General features: G+C 43.1%; 1 protein-coding gene across 4 annotated transcripts in view; it reads left to right on the forward strand.

Moving 5' to 3' along the window:
* Window positions 1-23,012, forward strand: part of cbfa2t3 (CBFA2/RUNX1 partner transcriptional co-repressor 3) — a 54,106-nt gene that overhangs the window by 10,912 nt on the left and 20,182 nt on the right. For 2 of the 4 annotated variants that reach the window (XM_027132997.2, XM_027132996.2), the window contains exon 2: window positions 22,631-22,780. In XM_027132997.2, the coding sequence (XP_026988798.2) occupies window positions 22,631-22,780 (150 nt within the window). Of the gene's footprint in view, window positions 1-1,798; window positions 2,790-7,555; window positions 7,632-22,630; window positions 22,781-23,012 lie in introns of those variants that run through there. The other 2 variants (XM_047822275.1, XM_027132999.2) reach the window with 2 other exon arrangements.

Below are 23,012 nucleotides of genomic sequence, written 5' to 3' on the forward strand. Positions count from 1 at the left end.
TCTGTAACACATACTGTATTGCATAGACAGCGGCTTAGTGGTTAGTACATTTACCTCATACAGTAGTTCCAGGTTTCGGGATCGAGCCCCATCTCCCACTGTGTGTATGGAGTTTAAATGCTCTATGCCCCCTATGCTTTAGGGGTTCATTTTGGGTATTCTGCTTTCCTCCCACAGTCCAAAGACTACATGTGCTGTAGGTTGATTGGCATATTTAAATTGTCTGGAGTGTGTGAGAGTAGGAGTTGGAACCCTGTCCAAGTTGACCCTTGCTTTGTGTTTCCTTTGTGGATCAATTTGTTTAGTTTTAAATTAAGGTTAAGGCTCTGTCTCAAATCTAGTTCTACACACTAGATTATATATCTCTAGGTTCTATATTTATACACTATATATTTGAATTTTGTACAGTATAGCAGTGACAGCTCATATCATATCATATCTTCTCCTTCTCACAGCTTCAAGGTCCACAGTTTGATACTGATGTGTGGAGTTTTTGTACATGTCCTTACCAGATCAGTGTGGGCTTCATGTTTGTTTTCCTCCCACCTTCTAAAAACATGCCAGTAGGTGAATTGGCTATGCTAAAGTTCCTCTACGTGTCAAGGTGTGTGTTGAACTGGAATCTCATTCAGCATGCATTCCTACCTCGCACACAGTGTTCCTGGGATAGGATCCGGATTTACCAAATCCCTGACCGGGATTAAGCAGTTACTGAAGATATATGATATATGATATACGAATAAATAAATAAACATTCTCACTCTAGCTACTGATCAAACCACAGTAGCTTAACGATTTGGACAGGAGTGTGCAAAAAATTGCAACGTGCCGGTGTTCAAACACATTCTGCTGCCATACATGATCAGTGCTGATGTCATGTGTGCAAAAGGAGAGATTAACAGCAATAAAACACACACTCCATACAGTGACCAGGATGTAGTCAGAAAACATCAGTCTTTTTTCATGATGCTCAGTCTTCTTTCATGGCATGATTGGTCATATGTTTGGATGGCTGCCAGATTGTAATAAACACCGTTGTCATATACAAACATTCAAGTCACAACTAAGGATGCCAGTATTTTCTAGACTTGGCACTGGGCATAAACTGCCAGTCCATTGAGTGAGGGTGAGTTTGGGCAGATGTGGGGAAACAGCGGCGCCTAGCGACAGATAGAGGCACTGCATTCTCTTTCTCTCGCTCTCTCTTTCATACACACACACACACACACACACACACACACACACACACACACACACACACACACACACACACACACACACACACACACACACACCAAGCACAAAGTAAAACTTGACTCTATTACTTTCTGCGAAATCCATTTCCACCCTTAATTTCGCCCACGGTTGATTAATTGGTGTTCAGAGCTCGTTAATGAGCTGGATCAGGTGTGTTAGATATGGGGATGTACCTGTAGGTTACACTGTAATGACCAGCAGGTAAAAACAACCAGTTTAGCACAGACTGCTGTATTACTCTGTAGCTATTATAGTGTTAAAGCTACACTTTACTCCAAATAATTCATTTGTGTTACAGCTATGAACACATAAGATAATAAATAATCCAATTAATATATTTAATAAAAAAAAGTAATACTATAAATAAATACTATACTAACATTAATAATACATTTATGAATGTATACTGGAGGTTAATTAATGTCTGGTGAGAGAGAGAGAGAGAGAGAGAGAGAGAGAGAGAGAGAGAGAGAGAGAGAGAGAGAGAGAGATTGAGAGAGAGAGAGAGAGAGACACAGAGAGAGAGAGAGAGAGAGAGAGAGAGAGAGAGAGAGAGAGAGAGAGAGAGAGCCCATCCTCCTCTCCAGATGGTGTTTTAAACTCTGACTGAAGCTACACAGACACACAGAGCCATTAGAGCCACTGGCTTCACACCACCGACACCGAGAGGAAGGAAAGGAGAAGCAGAAAGAGAGAGAAAAAGGAACAAAACAAAACCAAGCGAATAAATAAAACACGCCGGATGGTGGGAGCTGAAGCGGTTCAGGATGTTCAAGCTCAGCTGGTCCGGGTTAACTGATTCGGGATTACGCGGATAAACCGGTTTTTAAGCCGATACATAAACTACAGCTTTCTGGTCTGGACGGATTCTGAGCCGAGCTTCATTCAATCAAAGGACCGTTTATTTATTTACGCAACTGATATTTATTACGCGCTTTAACGCACTTGGACTGGTGAGGATTTGCGCCTTTTCCCCATGTTTCTCCTTCGCAGTGACAGTGTGCAGTAATGAAATTCTCAGTGTTTCTTCATCTGTCGGAGCTAAAAACACAGGACTCCACATCATTACAATCTGATCCCAAAATTTAAAGGAGAACTTTCTGATTTTTTTATTATTTTTGTTTCTCCTGCGCACTTTACGCGCAGCCGCTGGAGCAAACACCACCATCATCATCATCATTAACATAAACAGCCCGTGCTTTAAAAAACATAAAGAAAAAAAAGAACATTTCTCAAAACGTTAAGGATCGTTAATACCAAAGACTTCTAACTTCAATGTGAAGACTGAATACCTCCATGTTTACTGGACAGATTGGAAGCAAAGTCAGTTTTGAGTCCAAATGAAAAAAATCTGACTGAAAACAAGCAAAAGAAAAAACAAACAAAAAAACAAAAACAAAAAACAGATTAAACTGCAACAAATTTATAGAATTGCACACTTTTGGAGGTTATTATTTTTATTTTCCAAAAAGCCATAAGTGAAGCTGTCAGTTTGTCCTGGAATACACTTTACAGTCTTTGACCTTCACAAAGTAAGTGACATTTTAAAGATTTTGTGTTTGTGTGTGTGTGTGTGTGTGTGTGTGTGTGTGTGTGTGTGTGTGTGTGTGTGTGTGTGTGTGTAGATCAGTCATTGGACTAACTGCTTAAAGCTGTCTAGCTTTGTTCATTGATAGTAATGTTAATATTAATGCTGTATGAAGGTGCTGTGATGATAAACACTATGATTATTATTATTATTATTATTATTAATAATAATAATAATAATAATAATAATAATAATAATAATAACATGTGAGGCGGCAGCTGTGAGGAGAAATAAACGATTTGTCGTTTCATTGGTCTGAAGAAAAGTTCATGCTGCACACTGAAACGGTTCAGGAACTGAAACATTTTTCCGAATTATTGTCACTGATGACATTTATATAGAAGTTAAATAAATAAATAAGTTAACAAAATGTTACTCTAATACTATAAACACAATGTAATAATAAAATCTTTAAAATTATTTAAAAGTCCCAGTTTTGGCAGCTCCAGTGTTTTCCTGTCAGTAGACGTTAGCAGGTTTTAGATGTGTTAGTTGTTCACAGGTTTGTTAATGTGTTAGTTGTTTACAGTGATCTAATGTAAAGCAGATGACATGTCATCCCGATCAGGCTTTCGGTGAAGACGTACCTCCACGAGAAAGCGACAGCAACCTCAAAGGATGGCTTTAAAGCTGAATGAATCTTATCACAGCTGAGAGTAGCCTACGTAGATCATGTAATAGTCCATACAGTGTAGAAAAACAGCTGAGGTGCACAAATAACACACGTTATGCGGTGCTGAACGGAGGATTTATCTCCTTCACTTAACCGTGATTACACCAGGTTACAATACAAAGACCTGAATGTGTTAATGAGTCTGTATAGAAAAGGCAGCAGTGTAAAGTAGGCTGTCCTTCTGAGTGGATGCGATTATTTGCATTTAAGTGGGTAGTTGTGAGAGCTTTAACAATGTAAACAAATATTTGTACCCACTTTGCTGCACCATGATGAGGAAAGCGTGGACGTATTAACTCCATATTAAGTTAGAAATCAGATCAAAAAAAGGCAAAATTTCACATCCAATCCACTGCTGTATCATTTATCAGTGTTTATATGCTTGTGATGCTGAGTGCATGTTTTACCTTGTTCTTATGGTCATCGCGACTCATCCTTGGATATCAACATATACCATTTGTATTGATATTGGTATTCTAAAGATAAAGAAACATTGGGATCTAAACATAATGCTAAGGTCTGTTAAAAAAGTTAATAACCGGTCCAAAGATTAACATAAGTGTAAAGTTTGCATTAATGTTTTCGGTTGTTTACAATCATCTTGGCTAATCTACGGCAGACAGCAAAGCTCACACTGACCGCATCTCTCAACTAGTAGTAGCTTTCTGATCTACTCCAATTTGTAGACAATGAAATACGTGCTACATAACGCAGAAGCCAGCTCTTCTGTGATGTTAAATGAGCGTTGCCAGTAAAGCTGTTAATTGCACCTGAGCTGTGAAAGATAAAGGAGCGCCAACGTCATACGGTAAACCACAGGAACCACAGCGCGCTCTCCCACACGGCATCATTCTCACTTCAAACGACCCCGATCGATGCACTTTCTCCAAATGCACTCATAATGCGGGGCGTTTTCATCTCAGCTGCCACATTACTCTTCGATGGACGCTGGTAAAATTGGTCTGAATTATTGAAGCGCTGACAGTAGTCCTCTTAATAGATGGACGGCTAAAGGTGAAACCGCTGTGTGGCCTCGGAACAGCTCTAAAGCTTTACCGCACGCACACGCGCACGGCTCATACAGATAGCTTTTTACTGGCACTCCATCTCCGAGCGCCTCTTTGGAAGGCAGGCCATTCATTACTCTATTGTAGTGTTTATTCCATTGGTCTTTCTGCCACCATTAACAGATTTATACGAACGTCTCGGTTAAGTATACAGGGCTGAAGATGAATGGATGTGAATTGGCAGAGCGGTCGATCCGCAGGTCTGGCTTCATGAGTTTTGCAGACTGCACTGTGACATCGATCTTCTCTTTTTTGACGGATGACTGCTTCTTGCACTCAATTAACCCGATTCACGGTTCATCGGGAGCGGACATATGCTAAATATGTTAGAATGAAGGACATATAAACTAGACACACCACAAGAAACTTAGGAGGCTATCGAACGGAAAAGTGCACGCTGGATTACAGACCGAGAACTGGATATGTTCTGCATGGTGGTCATGTGATTTAGCGTCTCCTAAGGATTAGAATTACACTAGTTCTATTCACGTAATCCAAAAGGCGCCACCTGGACATGACGGTATGTGGAAGCGAAAAACATCACCGTACGCCCAGCGTCTGTCCAGAAAAGTCTTTCTCGGCTTGTTTAATTATTCAGCGATCGATTCCAGCTCTTTCTGAGCACCGTCGCACGGCGGTGAAGAGCTTGTGTTGTTTTAGATACCGTGTGTTGTTTTTTGAAGGTGGAGACATTGTAACCCCTACACACTATATCGTGTGTTCATCACAATCACATCATTTGACTGTTACTATCATAAAAAGCCTGCAAAAAGCCCTCGAGAAGTTCAACCTCGCTTTGTATTCTCTCAGAGGTCTTCATCTCAGAGGTTTTTGGGAGTTTTGAACATAACAATGACTTTAGTTCAAAGGAATGTTTTCCATACACTGAGAACGCTTCAGCTAGGTTTGATGTCACTATATGAAGCTGAGCAATATAACAACATGGTCTATGGGTTTAGTTATTAAATGTATTGAAATACGCTTTTCTGTGAGCATCATATGTATTTTAAGTTGTATTTTTTGAACAAAAATTGTTTATTTCTTTTTGCTTTGTATTTTAATTTCTTGTATCATCTTTAGTTGTTACACATATATGGCACATGTTTGTAAAATGTGTTAAAAATATCGTGACACAATTTTTACACCGGTCTCATATTAACAGATATAAGGCTTATGTGACGAGACAATACGTGGAGTCTGTACTGTGTACTGATGCACATAGATGGCGTCGCTTTCCGGGCGTGGTGCCGCTGAGGCCACGGTCCTGACCTACAGCGTGTGCGTGTGGCCGCAATGATGCTGCCGGTGGTAATTACTGTAATTTGAGCACGGCTGGTGCAGGTGGAATTTGCTGTGGCACAATTAACGCGAGGAGCAGATGGCTGTGGGCGGGAGACGAGTGGATGGGAGCAAGCAGAGTCACGAAGCAGAGATGGGGGGAGAAGGAGAAATGGATGAGGCGAGGCAGTCAGGTGGTCAGTAGAATGCTCACACACCTGGACTGACAGGTCTTACAGCATGTGTGTGTGTGTGTGTGTGTGTGTGTGTGTGTGTGTGTGTGTGTGTGTGTGTGTGTGAGAGAGAGAGAGAGAGAGAGAGAGAGAGAGAGAGAGAGAGAGAGAGAGAGAGAGGAAGTTTCAGCTCTGTCATTTGTGGAATCATTGCTCCTATACTCATACACTCTATGAGAACACTAACTGCATGACATGATTAAAATACATTCCATATTCTACATATAAAAGGCGTCATCCATGTAAACCCTGCAGAGAAAGTCTGTCTTGGTTCGTTCTTTGTTCTGCCCGTGTTTAGTAGCAAAAAATACCCCATACCATTAAAATGGACAACAATGCATGCTGTCATAATCACTGTAGCAGCACTGATCTGGTTTTCTTTTTTTTTAATATACAGTATATAACTCAGTAAACTGCAAAGCTGCGAGAGGCAAAATCCTGAAAAGCCAAAAAGTTCAAAGCAAATATGTTCGCATGCAGTGTATTTGTGAGGTCATGAAAATAAAGACTGACCTGGGTTTATATTATTATTTACTATTTTTTTTTTAACTAGAACGTTCACCTGGATCATCTGAAAGAATTCCAAATGCTCAACAATAAATATATAAAGGGTTAAAAGTGTTTTTTTTAACAGTTTATCTAAATCTTTCTAGAATTTTTTTATTTCTTTTTATTCACCATGGTTTATTTGGATGGCTTTAAATGAACGATGTCAGATTGACTACAGGAAGAGAGACTGTAGTGTGCTGTAAGAGTGTGTGACAGTTCATAACATGGATGTTGTTACACACGTGTTGAAAGTCGCAGGGGTTTATTAGAGAGATCAGAAGGGCTGAAAACTTTTAGCATACCGTACGTCTTCACGGTGCTTCAAAATATGCTTGCATACCTATAAACGGCAATGCAGAAATGGCAGATAGATAGATAGATAGATAGATAGATAGATAGATAGATAGATAGATAGATAGATAGATAGATAGATAGATAGATAGATAGATAGAATGTTAGAAGGCAACAGAACTTGCTTTAAATCATTTCTAGGGAGAGAGAGAATGTGTGTGTGTGTGTGTGTGTGTGTGTGTGTGTGTGTGTGTGTGTGTGTGTGTGTGTGTGTGTAGAGCTGCAGTTTACAAATGTAACCATGTCAAAAAATTTCTCTTTGAAGTTTGAGCTGTAGGCCATAGTCAATACCATTGTATGGTTTTACCGTGCCACCGAGCCACACACACACACACACACACACACACACACACACACACACACACACACACACACACACACACAGGAGCTCTGGCGATGTGGCCTCTCTGATTACCTCAGCGTTAACCGAGCGGGGCGAGCGCTCGAGCTCCCCGTTATGTTCCCAGTGTGAGGAAATGAATCTCAGACAGTGAAAATGATTTGCTCTATTTTCATTTATACTAAAAAAGGTTTTTCTTTCCCTCGGGCTGTCTGGCAGACAACGTGGAATAATCGGAAGAGAGCACCTGAGAAAGACATACATGCACAGCAGGCAACAGAAGAGCTACGTCTGGGTGAGATGGGGCACGACACAGACAGCAGGGAGGCAGTTTAATCAGATGAACTTCAATCGGCTTCTCCTATTGGCCGTCAGATGTTGATTGACAGCTCAGTCTTGTGGACCAGTTCAGTTAGTGCAGTGGCAGTGGTAATGAATTTGAGGATTATGCATTGAGCTGACTGTAATGTACGCGCATGTGTGTGTGTGTGTGTGTGTGTGTGTGTGTGTGTCTGTCTGTCTACATCCCAGTTCGCCTACTAAACATCCTAAATAGCATCTGAGATTAAAATGAGTGTGTCCCAAATGGCACTATATGGAAAGGACTACAGTATATCAAAGCTTCCCTGATGGTCAACTACGTCTAGTAGAGTTTCTTCGAAGCGGGGATCCGTGCACACTTTTTTTGCCAGCACGGTGTGTAACTAGGCAACAAGGTTCTCTTCTGTGACATAACCATGTGAGTGTGTCCCCGTACCCAAATAAAAACAACCCACTTATAGTACAGAGCGAGAGCACCCGCTTTGGCACTAGATAACTTTAATGTTATTTAACTTGTTAACACAGCGCTGCTACGACACTAAGAAGTGGTTCAGTTGAAAACTCTTAGGAAAGTTAGACATGAGGTATTATAAACTACAGATGTGCGCCGTATAGCTTTGGCCTTGTTTGTCCCTCCGAACGGTGGGAAAGTGTGCGTGCAGGGCGCTGTGTCCGCGCCGCAGCACATGTGTTTGGCATTAGTGTGACACGGCGTCTCCTCAAGGGATCGAGGGAATGTCAGAGCGCAGAGCAGCGCAGAGCAGCGCGGCTTCCAAACATCTGGAGTAATGAGAAACACGCCGACGCCAGTGTGGGAGCTAGAGCTCGATTGCAGAGGAAACCACACCGCACTCAGGACGTCTCACTCCATCTTTCCACGTCTGTCCCACAAGACTTCTGTCCATCTCTGGTTTCCTTGGAAATGGATCAGAAGCTTTATTGGTGTAAATTTTGATCTCTGTGATCGGGTTAAGCAAAAACTCATATATTCACACATAGCTAGCGATATTTTATCGGTATGATCAAGTCAGGTATGATGTAAGCAAAGCGTAAACACTAAGACAGAAGAGTCAGTACTCTTTGGAGCGTTCTGACGTCTTTAATTGAACACAGATCGTCTGCAGAAAAACAGCCTCCGAGTTTAAAACCCCAAACTGTCCGAGCCTCACATTTGCTGTAGCCTTCTGCTGGGACATTTTAATAAAATAACTAAACCCCAGCATTCTCTCATAGACTGAGATCTAATTGTTAGCTAATTTAACCCAAATATCACTCTATCAGCTGATGCAGCGGCGCACGCTGACGTTCCCCTGCAGAGCTTCAGTGCGTCAGCGCTCGGATCGTTCGCCCCAAACAGGAGGCGTAGTAAACTTTATGCTAATGTTCTGCATGGCGAGAGAGATAAGCGAGTGATTCAGAGAGACGCAGGATGAGTTGTCAGTGTGGTTGAGGCACGGCGGAAACATCTGGAATAATCCCTGCTTGGTAGCAGCTTCTCTCTTAATCAAATGGTGGGGAAGTTTATAGCACTGCTCTCTCACTGATAAAGAGCCCTTACTCTCTCTCTTCATTTCTCTCTCTCTCTCTCTCTCGCCCGGAGGCAGTCAGTTATCAAAGGGGCCGGAGCAGCGCCTATTCCAGATGGAGCTCAGTTATTAAGCATCCACACACACACACACACACACACACACACACACACACACACACACACACACACACACACACACACACACACACAGACTATTCCCCACACTGAATCATGGGGATGAGGTTCTGTGTATAGACTGGAGGCTGAAGGATGTGCTCTCTCTCTCTCTCTCTCTCTCTCTCTCACTCTTTTTCTCTCACTGCTTTTCTCTGTCTCTCTATCTCCCCCTTTCTGTCTTTCTTTCTCGTTCCCTCTCTCTCCCACCCTTTTTTTCTCTTTGTCGTCCTTTCTCTAACATCACACTCTCATTCTCTCACTTTCACCTGCCCTGTCTCTCTGTTCTTCTCTCTTTCATTCTCTCTCTCTCTCTCTCTCTCTCTCTCTCTCTCTCTCTCTCTCTCTCCCCACCCCTCTTTCTCTCTCTCCTCTCTCTCTCTCTCTCTCTCTCTCTCTCTCTCCGCTACCTTTGCTTCATCTCATCTCCCATCGTTCTCTCTCTACATCGGGGACATCCGAAAGTGACCGCCCCTAGTCTCTCTCTCTCTCTCTCCCCACCGCGCTCTCTCTCTCTCTCTCTCTGTCTCTCTCTCTCTCCCCACCGCGCTCTCTCTCTCTCTCTCTCTCTCCAATGTGTGTTTGTGCAAATTAAACGCCGTTATCAGGTGGAAACAGAAGTGCGATCCCGTCATCCCTCACACAGATCTGAGCCGAGCTCTGCCCCATCCGCACACTCTAACACACTCTAATCTGAGGCACAGGACTCTTTCAGAACTGATAACGCATTGTTCCTTCATTCAGAGCACAGCTGAAGGACATTTGCTTTCCGTAAAAAAGCCCAACGGTTCCCGCAGCCATGACGGAAGAGACTTCTAGAAGATTCCAGTTTTGTTCTCTGGGAACGCCTCGGACGATCCACTTCTTTCATTCGTACCTTATGAGGTCCATTTACAGTCGACCGTTTTTTTTTTTGTTTTTTTTTTAACACGACAATGAAGTCAGATGTTTAAAGATCCAACAAGAGACAGCAGGTCAGAAACGTATACAGCGACTCCATAAACAACAGAGAGGAATGAAAGGGATAGCAGACGAGAGGAATGAGACAAGGTGAAAGGGAGAGAGGTTTTATCTTCACGTTCTGCACATCACCAGTACACACACACACTCACACACACACACACACACACACACACACCTCCTGAAACACTATGTGATACTATGAAAAGCAATTCAATGGTCATTTAAAGACGTTCACGATCACCTCCTTAAAGAAACAGTGCAGAGAAAAATCGGGAGCAGTCAATCAGCCAAAGCACTCCTGGTGTCTGTGTTGTCGTGGCTGAAAAGTAACAGAAGTCAGTCTCACCATGACACTTCTGGTTGTAAAATCAGCAGCTGTGTGTTTTTCAGTCTCCTGTCAGCTACTCGGCACTGATCTGTCACTCACGTTTGGCAACATGTTATACTGTAGTTTGATGCGTGACGTTACTATTGTATGAAAATGAAACAAAATGAAACAAAAAAGTGCACAAAACATACTGCACAAGGTGTGTTTAAAGATATGAGGTACACTCTGTGTGTGCGTTTGTGTGTGTGTATCGAGGTGCTGGTAAATGTAGTAAAGGATTCATCTCTGTATCTAAAGAGCAGAACATGGTGTGATGGACAACTGCTGTGTGTGTGTGTGTGTGTGTGTGTGTGTGTGTGTGTGTGTGTGTGTGTGTGTGTGTGTGTGTGAGAGAGAGAAATGGATAGCAGATTTCAGTCTTTTGTGCTCCATAAATCAGGAAGCTACAATGACGCAAGAGGCAGAGCAAACACAAGCAACGCTGGACTGCAGCTGGAAAGCAGTGTGAGAGAGAAAGTGAGGGATGGAGGGATATATAACATGGAGGAAGAACAGCTGTCAGACCCTGCATTGCACACCTGTCACACAGGAAGTGAGGCCGTGCCACTGTTTCCTGGATACAACTCCTCGGCGACACTCTAGGGAGAGAGGAAGACAGACAGAACTTGCGCACTCACACACACACACACACACACACACACACACACACACACACACACACACTACGCAGTCGCTCTCTCTTCATGTACTAGCACCATCAGAAAAGTAGAAGTGACCCGTGTGAGAGGAAGTGACATCACATTGAGTGACATGACAGATGGCGGGCGTCCACATGTCCGCTTTTTGTTTTTTCCCAGGCGACTGAGTGCCGTGTGTGTGTCTATATGTGTGAGATGAGTGTGTGTGTGTGTGTGTGTGTGTGTGTGTGTGTGTGATGAGTGCGTTTTGCTTGGCACACACTCCTCTTTGTTTGTCAGGATTGTCAAGGCGGCTCCTCTGGAGGGCCTCGTTCCTAATTCCCCAGCCGCCCCTTTCGCAGCCTGTGTGCAATTAACAGAGTAATTAAAAGCTTGATGAGCTAATTGGTGTTGGGTGAAGCTGCAGGTGTTTTGATTGGGGAGCTTGTTTGTGGAAGAGCGCAGAGTAAACAGAATCCAATTGGCGCTAATTTTTGGCACTGGTTTTCCCCATAATTTAAGTAATATGGGTGTTAGAGGAAAGCCAGGCCAAAGAGAGCGATCAAACAGTCTTCTGCACCTTCAGCATTGTCGAGTCCGTCTTTCTGCAGAAGAGCAGAAGAGCAGGAGCTTTACAAAAACACGAGGACGATTCAAGTTCTCCACGTTGCCACTGGGTTAGTGTTTGGGTTTACTGTAAGGGGACAGGGTTTAGTGTTAGGGTTTAGTGTTAATGTTAATGCTAGGGATTAGTGTTAGGGTTTGGGATTACTGCTAGGGTTTAGCCTTAGGGTTAGGGTTTGGGTTAATATTAATGCTAGGGTTCAGTGTTAGGGTTTAGTGTTTGGGTTTAGTTTAATATTAATGTTTTGGTTTACTGCCAGGGTTTAGCATTAGGGTTAGGGTTTATATTAATGTAAGGGTGTATTTAGTGTAAGGGTTTGGGTTTGGTGCTAGGGTTTAGTGTTAAGATCAGGGTTTAGTGTTAGGGTTTGGGTGTAATGTTAGTGATAGGGTTAAGTGCTAGGGTTTAATGTATGTTGGACTGGGTGTTAGAGTTTTGTGTTAGGGTTAGGGTTTAGTGTTAGGATTAAGGATTAGTGTTAGACTTTCTGTTTAGTGTTAGGATTAGTGATTAATGAACGGTTAAGGGTTTAGCGTTAGGGTTAGGGGTTAGGGTTTAATTTATTTCTGCTTCAATATTTTGCTACTTTAGTACTAAAGAGCAAAAATGTCAAGTGTTTAGCATGAAGTGAATGAATGTCTGAAATCCTGCAAGGTTTCCTGGCTATTTTCAGCTGCCCAACAAACACGCAGGGTGGCGGAATAAACAGGAAGTAGCAAGAAGGGAAAAAAGCACTAATTCAAGCAATATGGCTGCACAACCTCCACAGTCTCCTTCCAGGAATTGTAAGCTTAATCAGTGTTTTGGACAGCAAGCATCCCACACGTTCGTCTCGTCCCAGCAGCAGAATGGAAGCTCCTGCCAATTCGCATCTCTTCATACATCACTTTTGGTGATTGCTGCACACGTAGGTGGCATGTTCTCATGTTTCTCACTTGGAGAGGGACTTCCATAAAGCTCTTCCCTAACAAAAAGGAAGGCTTTGGAAATATGTTTAAACTGTCTCTTTGTATATTTTATTTTCTAATTCCCGCTGCGTCGTCTTCAACCCGGTGATGATTCAAATAAGATGTTGGAAACGGAGCTGCAAAGACTTTTCCATGCAGTAAGATTCTAACAGCGGGTATGCGAGTAATTCAAAGATGCCACCGACATCACATCCCAGGTTCAGATTAATAAACGGCAGTTTTATTTTACCTTGAGCTCCTGAGCCCTGAACCTCATCTCTGTAATACAAATGTTGTTTTTTTTAACTGCTCACTAATTCTGAGCTATTAGGGTTCTGTGTTGTAAGGTAGGGTAACCTGTCCCATCGTGCACAGAAACTGTAGCTGGCCTTTTATATATATATATATCAGAGTAGTAAAGTCTTAAGCTTTTCACAGCCAGACTGCAAAATAAAGGAACAAACAGAACATTTGAACTTAGTCTGATGGAATGAAATGAATAACACAGCCATTTAGTGGAAATATGTTAGCAGAGACGCTCTGGCTGTCACGCTGTGTCGCCCTTTATCTTCTTTGCAGACACTTTCAGAAGTGTGTTTGCATCTTTTGACCCTGATAGATATACAGTCTTCATCACCTTTCCGGTTCTTTCCTCGGTCTCTTGTGCGTTTTTCATGTCTCATTTCAGGTCTTAACGTCCTCCATTCTCTCACTTTGTGTTTGTGTGTGTGTGTGTGTGTGTGTGTGTGTGTGTGTGTGTGTGTGTGTGTGTGTTACTTGGCAGATGTGTCAGTGTGCCTGCGGTACTCTTGGTCCCCAGGTGGCTGCTGGGTTGTGTGTGTTTATGTGTGTGTGAGACAGTTATTGATGCTCAGGTGTGCAAGAGCTCTTTATTGGAGCCTCTGAATGGTAGGCCTGAAGACTTACACAAGCTCCACACACCGTGAACTCGTTCAGTGAAAACACAACACACATATATACACGCTCCCAGGTTTATGTCAGAGTGTGCAGTGTGTGTGTGTGTGTGAGAGAGAGAGAGGTGTAAAACAGTGTGAGCTTGTAGACCTGAAAGCTCAAAACACATCACAGGTATGTTTGGTTCACATAAGGACAAGCATGGAAAACAACAGCCCACTGTGAGTGTGTGAGTGTGTGTTTGCGTAGCGTGTCTTCCCCACGTCCGTAGCGAGTACCCAGTGCCGGCCTAACACTCTCCAGATGGACCCGTTCGGGGAGCTGTTCTTGGCACAGCCGTCCGTGGCCGAATGTCACAAATTCTTTCCTTTATTTAGGAACGACTCAGCCTGAGGGAGGCGGGGTGCTGGAGCTGGAAAGGGGGAATGACTCGCACACACAACATCTGGATTTTATTAGGAGCTGCTGGGAAAAAAATCAGAAAAGGAAGTTTTCTCTCTGTCTCTCGAGCCTTTTTGGGGAGAGCTGGACCCGGCGCGGCTGTCTCACAGCCGATCCTGCAGGGAACAGATGGTGAAGACAACCATCACACGATGGAGAGAAACAGAGAAGATATTCGCCTTTGAGATTCCACACAGATTTGAAGTTTTTATACCATGTTAATTGCCTAATGGCTTGTTGCAGCATTTGTTCTATACCATCTTTTGCATATATGCAAATTTGTACTACAAGTAAAAGCACCCCAAGTTTAGGAAGTTTACGTGTACACCACAAAGTTAAGTATTTGCACTGGAGCCCATGACTGAAGAAAAGGCCTTTACATCTCGACAAATGATGGAAATACAGTCTTCGGTGTTGTCGTACAATCTCGCTTATCATACATTACATCAAAACACACACACACTTTTACTCACATGTCATAGATTGGAGGAAAGCCATTTCTATACTTTCTTACACTGAAAATTTCATATAACCGCTTGTTTCATTTAGTTTTATTTTGATTCCCTGGACCAATCCTATGGCACTAACTGTTCCTACAGTCCTGTATTGTTTTGTGTCTCCTTGGATTTTATTACAATATTAATACAGTAACATACTGATGTTCATAAATAATCATCCCAACCACATGGTTTTATTGCTATAAATGATAATGATCTAGACGTTGTATGGATGTGTGTAACTCGATACACGATACACGATTCTACAATGTATACATACATGGACATGAGCATGAGAGCAGTGTAAGCCACACCCTCACCAGCGGGACTTGTGTGAACACACTGTAGAAACAGCGCCTCGGTGTAAGTTCATGTGATCAGTTTTGAATTCTCTATTCTGTCTCGCCGTTGCTTTCCTCCCAGCACCAGTGCATTATGGGATCTGGCTGGGTCCCTATGCTGTTCCATGTCCCACTGTACTGCTGTCTGACATTTGCGCTGCTCTGCATGACCTCGGCATTTTTTCTCACACACGTCGCTGCACCCGGGCTGTCTCAGAGGTTCTGGTTCACACACATACACACACACATACACACTCTCTCTCTCTCTCTCTCTCTCTCTCTCTCTCTCTCTCTCTTTCTCTCTGGGGCCTGTTCAGCTTTTGATTTAGCATTTATTGCTATCTCGATGTTTATTTTCGCTAAACATATTTGCTCAGCTGAGGTCGGTGGCCCGGTCTCACAGCGTGCAGATGTCCCTCCTGCTATATCATTAGACCGGTCTGCAGCTGGAGATGAAATACACAATTCAGCCACGTTCACGGATAAATAAACGAACAAATAAAGCCTCTACACGGATCTCCATGACATACATGTGCCAGCAGATTCAGTTGGATTGTTTAACCACACTTTAGGTGTTATTTAACCTTGTAGGCTTTAGGAAATGTTGATTTGCTGACCCCAACTAAGCCTCTGTTTGGTGAAAAACCTTGTATGCTAGTTAGATAGAAGTTTATTAGACAGAAGATAATCAATATCCTTGGCCCAAGCACTAGTTTAGGCCACCGTCTTTATGCTTTTGCCCACACCCTTCTAAAGGAGACAGGCTTAGAGCACTCAAATGCTTCCTACCTATGAATAACATGTTTGAACTCTGTATATGTGCCAGCCACAGATGGGTTAGGCAGCCTTGGGAGGGTTCGGTCGATGAATGGGTTCAGGGTACCCGGTGTCGGCCAGGCGGACGGCTGAGATCCCGCTGTTTTGATGTGCTGCCCGTGTTTGTGTGGCATGACGGGGAGCAGATGTGGAAAGGCAGGCGGTCGGGCACAGTGCCAGAGCAGCTGGAAGAAATTAAAAACAACAGCATTCCTGGAGACTGGGGGAATTACAGAGCACGGGAGAGCGAGCAAGCAAGAATGAGAGAGGGAGAGAGAGGAAGAGAGGGAGGGAGGGGGGATAAGAGAACACATATGGTGAGAGGGGAAAGAGACAGCGAGAAAGACAGGCAGTAGAAGCTTTCTTTGTGCTAAAGTCAAAGGTACAGAACGTAGCACACAGTGACTGCGGAAGTCAATGGAAGCCAGCAGCAGCACAAACAACAGAAAAAGCATTCTGCCTTTCTAAAGCCTTGTTATTACACAATGGTTTCTGTTGCTGCTTCAGTAAAAGCGCATGTCTGCCGATCTATAAAAGCTCCACAAATAGCTCTGAATTACAAACTGAGGAACATCAAATTGGTCTGTTTTAGCCACCAAATAACTGTGGGTTTCCTCCGTAGTGGCCCAAAGACAGCATGACAGGCTGACAAAGTGGCATAACGTCATTACTGAAGAATACAGACAGCGATGGAGCTCCATGTGGTCTATTACAAACTCATCACAACAGGAGTAGATCTATTCAGCTTATTGATCTCCCAGTATGACTTCGTTTTAGAAGTGTGTGTGGGGGGTATTTTGTGATGTAGAGAGAGAGAGTGTGTGTTTGTGTGTGTGTGTAAGCAGCAGGTTTAGTTTGGGTCAGATCCAGGCTGGCTAATCGAATAAGCCGAAGTCATGTTTATGGGAGGCTGTAACATGCTGGAGTCAGATGTTTTTTCGATGATTGACAGCTTGGTCCAGATGTACAGTCTGTCTGGAGAGTGAGGTACTTCATCATCATCTCTCTCTGTCTCATGGTGAGAGTTCTCTAGTCTTTAGCCACAATTGGAACAAAGATGGTCACAGACGGGGTTGGTTACGCTGTGGACATATTAAAGTGAAATCCAGAACCATGGGTGTTTTCTGCCCCGTCCTTTAGCTGGTCAGATTAAACAGCTGGCTGTAATCCCACTATAGTGACAGGGGGGTAAATCAGGGCAGACTCTCTTTCTGACTTTCAACTGTAGGGAGCTTGAAGCTTCTGAGCCAAAGTGTGGACAGTCCTAGAATCTCCTGAGGTAGTATGCAGCATTTGCCTATAGCGATGAGGGGGCTCAGGATCCCATCAGGAGAAAATTAGGTTCTGATTATGGGCTGTGTTTCAAACAGGAACACAGCCCATAGGAGCTAGGTGACTTCAGGTCCTTGTATACCAGAAAGATTTAGTAGTTTTGTTTCCATTTAACTAAACCACTTCGGAAGTAAATGATCTCTATTGTCCTCTTACAGTAGCTCAAACACAACCAGGCCTATCAGTGGTACTCCTACTTCAAATGATTTGTTTTTCAAGTGATTTGTTTCACTTCATGGAAAATCCAAGTTGTTTCAAATTTAACTGAAGCCGACTGTTTATGTAATGCCAGCATCTGTATATGTGTGTGTGTGTGTGTGTGTGTGTGTGTGTGTGTGTGTGTGTGTATATGTGTGTATGTATGTGTGTATGTATGTGTGTGTGTGTGTGTGTGTATATGTGTGTATATGTGTGTGTATGTGTGTATGTGTGTATGTGTGTATGTGTGTATGTGTGTGTGTGTGTGTGTGTGTGTGTGTGTGTGTGTGTGTGTGTGTTTTTCTCCGGTGATCCAGCATTATGGTTGACTTGGGTGACAGATGGACTCAGAGGTCTGGCTTTACCTGCCTACATTTGGCCATGGCACAGAGAATGTGCACCACAGTCCCCTCCGCTCTACACACATACTGTATGTTGGCCTCTGGCTATTTTTGTCAGCAAGGGCATTAACTCTAACACCTGTTCTGTTTATTGCCCAGGGGCATTGGTCATGTTCTTAATAAATGTGCTGCTAACATGGACCGCAGTCCCAAAGGTGGGATCTGGCAGAGAAAAGATTGACAACTTGGCACCCACAACCTTTAAACTTGTGTCATTTGTCTTAGCTCTGATTTACAAAAGGAACACGGGTAACTGTAGCATCAGTGCTGAGGTGATGTCAGGCATCCTCTACTAACACTATCTGGTGTCTATAAATGGGTTTAATAACTTAAATACACTGAACAGGAACACAGACGAAAGCTAGACAGGACAAAGGACGAGGAAACAATAACATTCACTGACGATGATTTGATGATGATTGCACGGTGAAATGGACATGACAATGAACACATAGGGAACAGGTGTGCTGAGACGGGGAGGAGTAAACAAGGGTGGGGCAGACACGTGACACGGAACATAAACAGAAGCACATGGCCAAAAGACGGGCTGAACCATAACACACACACACGCGTACACACAAAACAACATACCAACAGTAAAATATGGTGGTGGTAGTGTAATGGTCTGGGGCTGTTTTGCTGCTTCAGGGCCTGGAAGACTTGTTGTGATAAAAAGAACCATGAATTGTGCTGTCTACCAATAAATCCTGAAGGACAATGTGCGTGACCTCAAGCTGAAGTGAACTTGGGTTCTGCAGCAGGAAAATGATCCAAAACACACCAGCAAGTCCACCTCTGAATGGCTGAAGAAAAACAAAATGAAGATTTTGGAGTGGCCGAATCAGCGTCCTGACCTGAATCCTATTGAGATGCTGTGGCACGACCTTAAAAAGGCGGTTCCTGCTTGAAATCCCTGAGTGTGGCAGAATTACAACAATTCTGCAAAGTTGAGTGGAAACAAAATTCCTCCACAGCACTGTAACAGACTCACTGCTAGTTTTTGCAAATGCTTGATTGTAGTTCTTGCTGCTTAGCGTGGCCCGACCAGTTATTATGTTTAGGGGGCAAACACTTTTACACACAGGCCCATGTAGGTGTGGAAATTGTTTTAATAACATAAATAAACACTTTCATATATAAACTGCATGTTGTGTTTACTTTTGCTATCCTTGACTAATATTTAAATTTGTTTGATCATCTGAAACATTAATGTGTGACAAATCAGGAAGGGGGCCAACACTTTTTCACACAACTATATATATTTAGTATTTAAAATACTAAAAACTACTAAAAATGTGCAACGCAAGCAATGCTTTAGAGCCTAGATCTTTCAAACAGCATTCTAGAGGATGTGTAGGATTTTGTTAAGGTCCCTACACCAGTGTGAAGGGTGAAGAACCTTCTGGAAACGTCCATCAAGGCGCACCAACCCAACACCTGTGTTTTTCTGACATCTCTTGGAAGACACTAATGTTCAGATTGACGTATACAGTATTATGTGGACAGGCAGTGAGTGCTGAGCTGAGTGAATAGCCTGAAGTGGTCTTGCAGTATGCCATTACAGCACTTTATACCTGTTTTTGCATACCTGAGTCAACGCACAAATGGCTTTATAATTACCTACTGAGCTGAAACAGGTGTGTAAGAGTGGCGCAAACAGCCACCACAGGTGATGAGAGGCATCTTGATCATCAGCTGAAAACTTGTGGTACCCCAGAAAATAGTGTTTATCTGCTGGAGTGTAGACTGCCCCCTGTCTGCCCGCAGGAGTTGTTCTCTTGTACCCTGTCAGCTGTTGTCCCAGTAAGGTCGAGAACTAATTATCTGCCTGTTAGCAGTTTGGCTGTGACCCTGTATGTTTGGTTATTTTTGCACTTGACAGTTCTGCTGATAGGAGATCAGGGCTGGTAGTTGATGGGGGGGATGTCTCTGAACCTGGTCTGTACAAGCACACGGTTCAGGCATATGTGTGTGTGTGTGTGTGTGTGTGTGTGTGTGTGTGTGTGTGTGTGTGTGTGTGTGTGTGTGTGTGAGAGAGAGAGAGGAGGGTTTGTTGGAGTCCTTGCTGACCCAGTGGAAGGTGACAGGCGAATGGAGTAGAAGGCAGCTGATCCACAGTGAGTGACAGGACTAAGACAAGAGGCGCCTGAAAGAGAGCCTGCTGCTAGACACATGCTCATGGAGAGTCACACACACACACACACACACACACACACACACACACACACACAGATGCACACATATAATTATACTCACTTGCAAACACACAAGTACATAGACCATCATTTGCACCCTTTTTTAAGCATGCTTGGTGTCTCAAAATTGCACATTGCTCAAACATATTGTAGACTCAAAAACATACAGGATCTGTCAGTTTATGAGCCCTGATAACGATACCATCTGTGTAAATAGTTCTCCTTTAATGAGTTTTAAACCTGCTTCTCTCTGAGTCTGGACTTGTGACCAATGCTAGCCACGTCTCTTAACCGGATTTAAATGCTGACAGACAGCACAAGATACATGGAGATACTCTTTCAGGGACTAGACTAACACTTTGTGGGAGGTGGTGGAGGAGGCAAGGGGTCAGGAGGAGACAAACTGCCAGGAGGATAAGCTGCCCTTTTGCCCCAGGAAAAGGTGATAGAACCTGACTGGTGTAGGCAGAGTGATTGAGTGGGTATTTCTTTGTTTGCAAGAGAGAAGGTTTGAAAAAAGGAGGAAAGAGCAGGATGCAGGTGCAAAGGTTGTCCTGTGGAGTCTGATAAAAGTAGGCGGTTTGTATAGATTTTTACCTTGATTTAACCCCGAATGTCTCTTCCCGTCACATCGATGATGCCCAACTTTGGAAGTGAGGAGGCTTGCAGGTGGATTTACTTTGGTATGTGTGGCCACATCATTATCAGAAAAGAGAACTAAACTATTCTTTTCATTCAAGCCACAGAGCATTGGATTGTCTATAGAACCATTTGTGAGGAAGACTCCTTGATGGATGTATATTCTCTGATGACAGCATCTACACGATTGAGGGTAGATCTTCCTCTTGTGATGAAGGCAGAATGTGAAGGAAGCTCTGGGATGGTGTTGAGTAGGTTCTGAATGAGGTTCTAGGAAGAGGTGTAGAGGTCTTGTGTGAATGGTGAAGTACATTCTGTGATGTAGGTAGGCTGTATGATGGAGGTCTCTCAAGAATGTATGTATGCTTTATAATGTGGAGGTAAAAGGATTAGATGCTGGATCATAAATGGATGAAGAATGTGATCGAGGCTCTGTAATGAAGATTGACTTTTTGAGAGATGTAAACTGTAATGGAGCTTTGTTGTACAGTATGGAAGAATATTTAGACTATGTGATAGATAGTTTGTCTGCTGTTGACTATATCATAAAGGTAAACTGGGATTAGATGTACTCGCTGTGATGGAAGTGTTTGTATTGTCTCTGCACTGGAGGTAGAATGTGATGGATGGGGCCTCAGTGCTGGAGAAACGCTCTGTGATAGAGGTGTGTTTTGTGATGGTTATAAACTGTGTGATGGACAGCAGCAGATCCAGCTGCACTTGTCACTGACAGTCAAGCTCTTGTGAGGGGGGGCAGTTCGGTAGCAGGGTGGAGGTGGAGGACACTGATGGCAAAGCAAGGACTTGCAGGGGGCCAGTGAGGGATCGCGTCAGCAGCAGCTGAGCAGATGAACAGGTGCTACGCAATGTTTCCAACACAAGCAAAATGTATTTACTCGCAGTGCCTTGACACGCTCTGCATATCTGTCCTGCGGTGCTCTGAACCTAGGAAACACATTACGACTCAAGATGAAGACACATCCATTAGCGTAGTCCTGGAATAAGAGAGCAGTGACATCATCTCCACTGCCATAAAATGCGGTCAAGATTTTGAGTTAAGCTGGCGAGGTCGGAAAGATCTCAAGGGACATTGCCAATATCTGGCTGATTTTTTAGTGCACGATGACCCACATTCTGTACATTTATATAACAGGTTTTTTTTTTAATTATTTTGTGTAATGCTGGTACTCGTATAGTGTTGAAAATATTTACCCTTTTTACCACTTGCTGAAGCCACTGCCTCTTTATTGATCCTAAGCAAAGAAAGCATTATATATAGTATATACATATCGATTAAATGTTAAAACCTTACAACTTACTTTGGTAGCAGACCAGTAGACTCGGCTTGCTCAATCACTGCCACTATGATGATGCTATTTTCCACTAGTGTGTGTGAAAGATCAAGAGGTGTCAAAATACTGTGTGGAATTTCAGCTACAGTATACTGAAAATAGGGCATGTGCTACCATTAGGCTAATTTGCATTTTTGTATATTTTTATTGACTATATATGCTGTAGAAATGGGTCATATAGTTTATAATCAATTAAATGCTTCGTATATTCTATATCTATAATTAGGTGCAAGTGGTGATAGTGCTCTGCAAACAGTTAATGCTCTGGTTTATGGCTCAGAGGATTGGGGTTCGAACCCCAGACTGCCAGGCTGCCACTGTTGGGCCCTTGAGCAAGGCCCTTAACCCTCTCCAAAGTTGGGATATGTGAAGAAAGAATTTCACTGTGCTGTAATGTATATGTAATAAAATAAAGACGACTTCTAAAAAAATTCATAAGATTACTGTGTTTGTTTATATATATAAAATGTAGTAATGTGAAATGATGCTAATAATATAGATTTTCTTGCTGAAAATCACCTTTTACAGTTCATGTTTGCTTGTGCATACACTAAGGTGTTCAGGTGTTAATTCACATCATTCTAAACGCTCTCTCTTCTTGTAGGTAGCGCTGAAACGTCGAAGGTCGGAACAATGCCAGATTCACCAGCCGATGTGAAAACCCAGCCCAGGTCAACTCCGCCCACGATGCCACCACCACCACCTGCCGTGAGCCAGGCAGCCAATCGCAATGCGTCATTCACGCCTACAACCAGTAAGTAATCGACTTACACCGTGTGATACGAATCGACTATTAGATGTAGTCTAATAAGATTAAAGGCTCTAAACACATTCATAATACATAATAAACACTCAAGCAGTTAAAACAGAAATACAAGAAGAAATATGATAGGCTGTGTACATGTGTGTGTGTTAGGGGAGGGGTGTGTGTGTGTTAGGGTTTTGTGTTGAGTGCTGGTGATGTGAGGTGTGTTTACAGGCTGCAC

Source organism: Tachysurus fulvidraco, chromosome 1, assembly GCF_022655615.1.
Source record: "Tachysurus fulvidraco isolate hzauxx_2018 chromosome 1, HZAU_PFXX_2.0, whole genome shotgun sequence".
NCBI classification, from domain to species: Eukaryota; Metazoa; Chordata; class Actinopteri; order Siluriformes; family Bagridae; genus Tachysurus; species Tachysurus fulvidraco.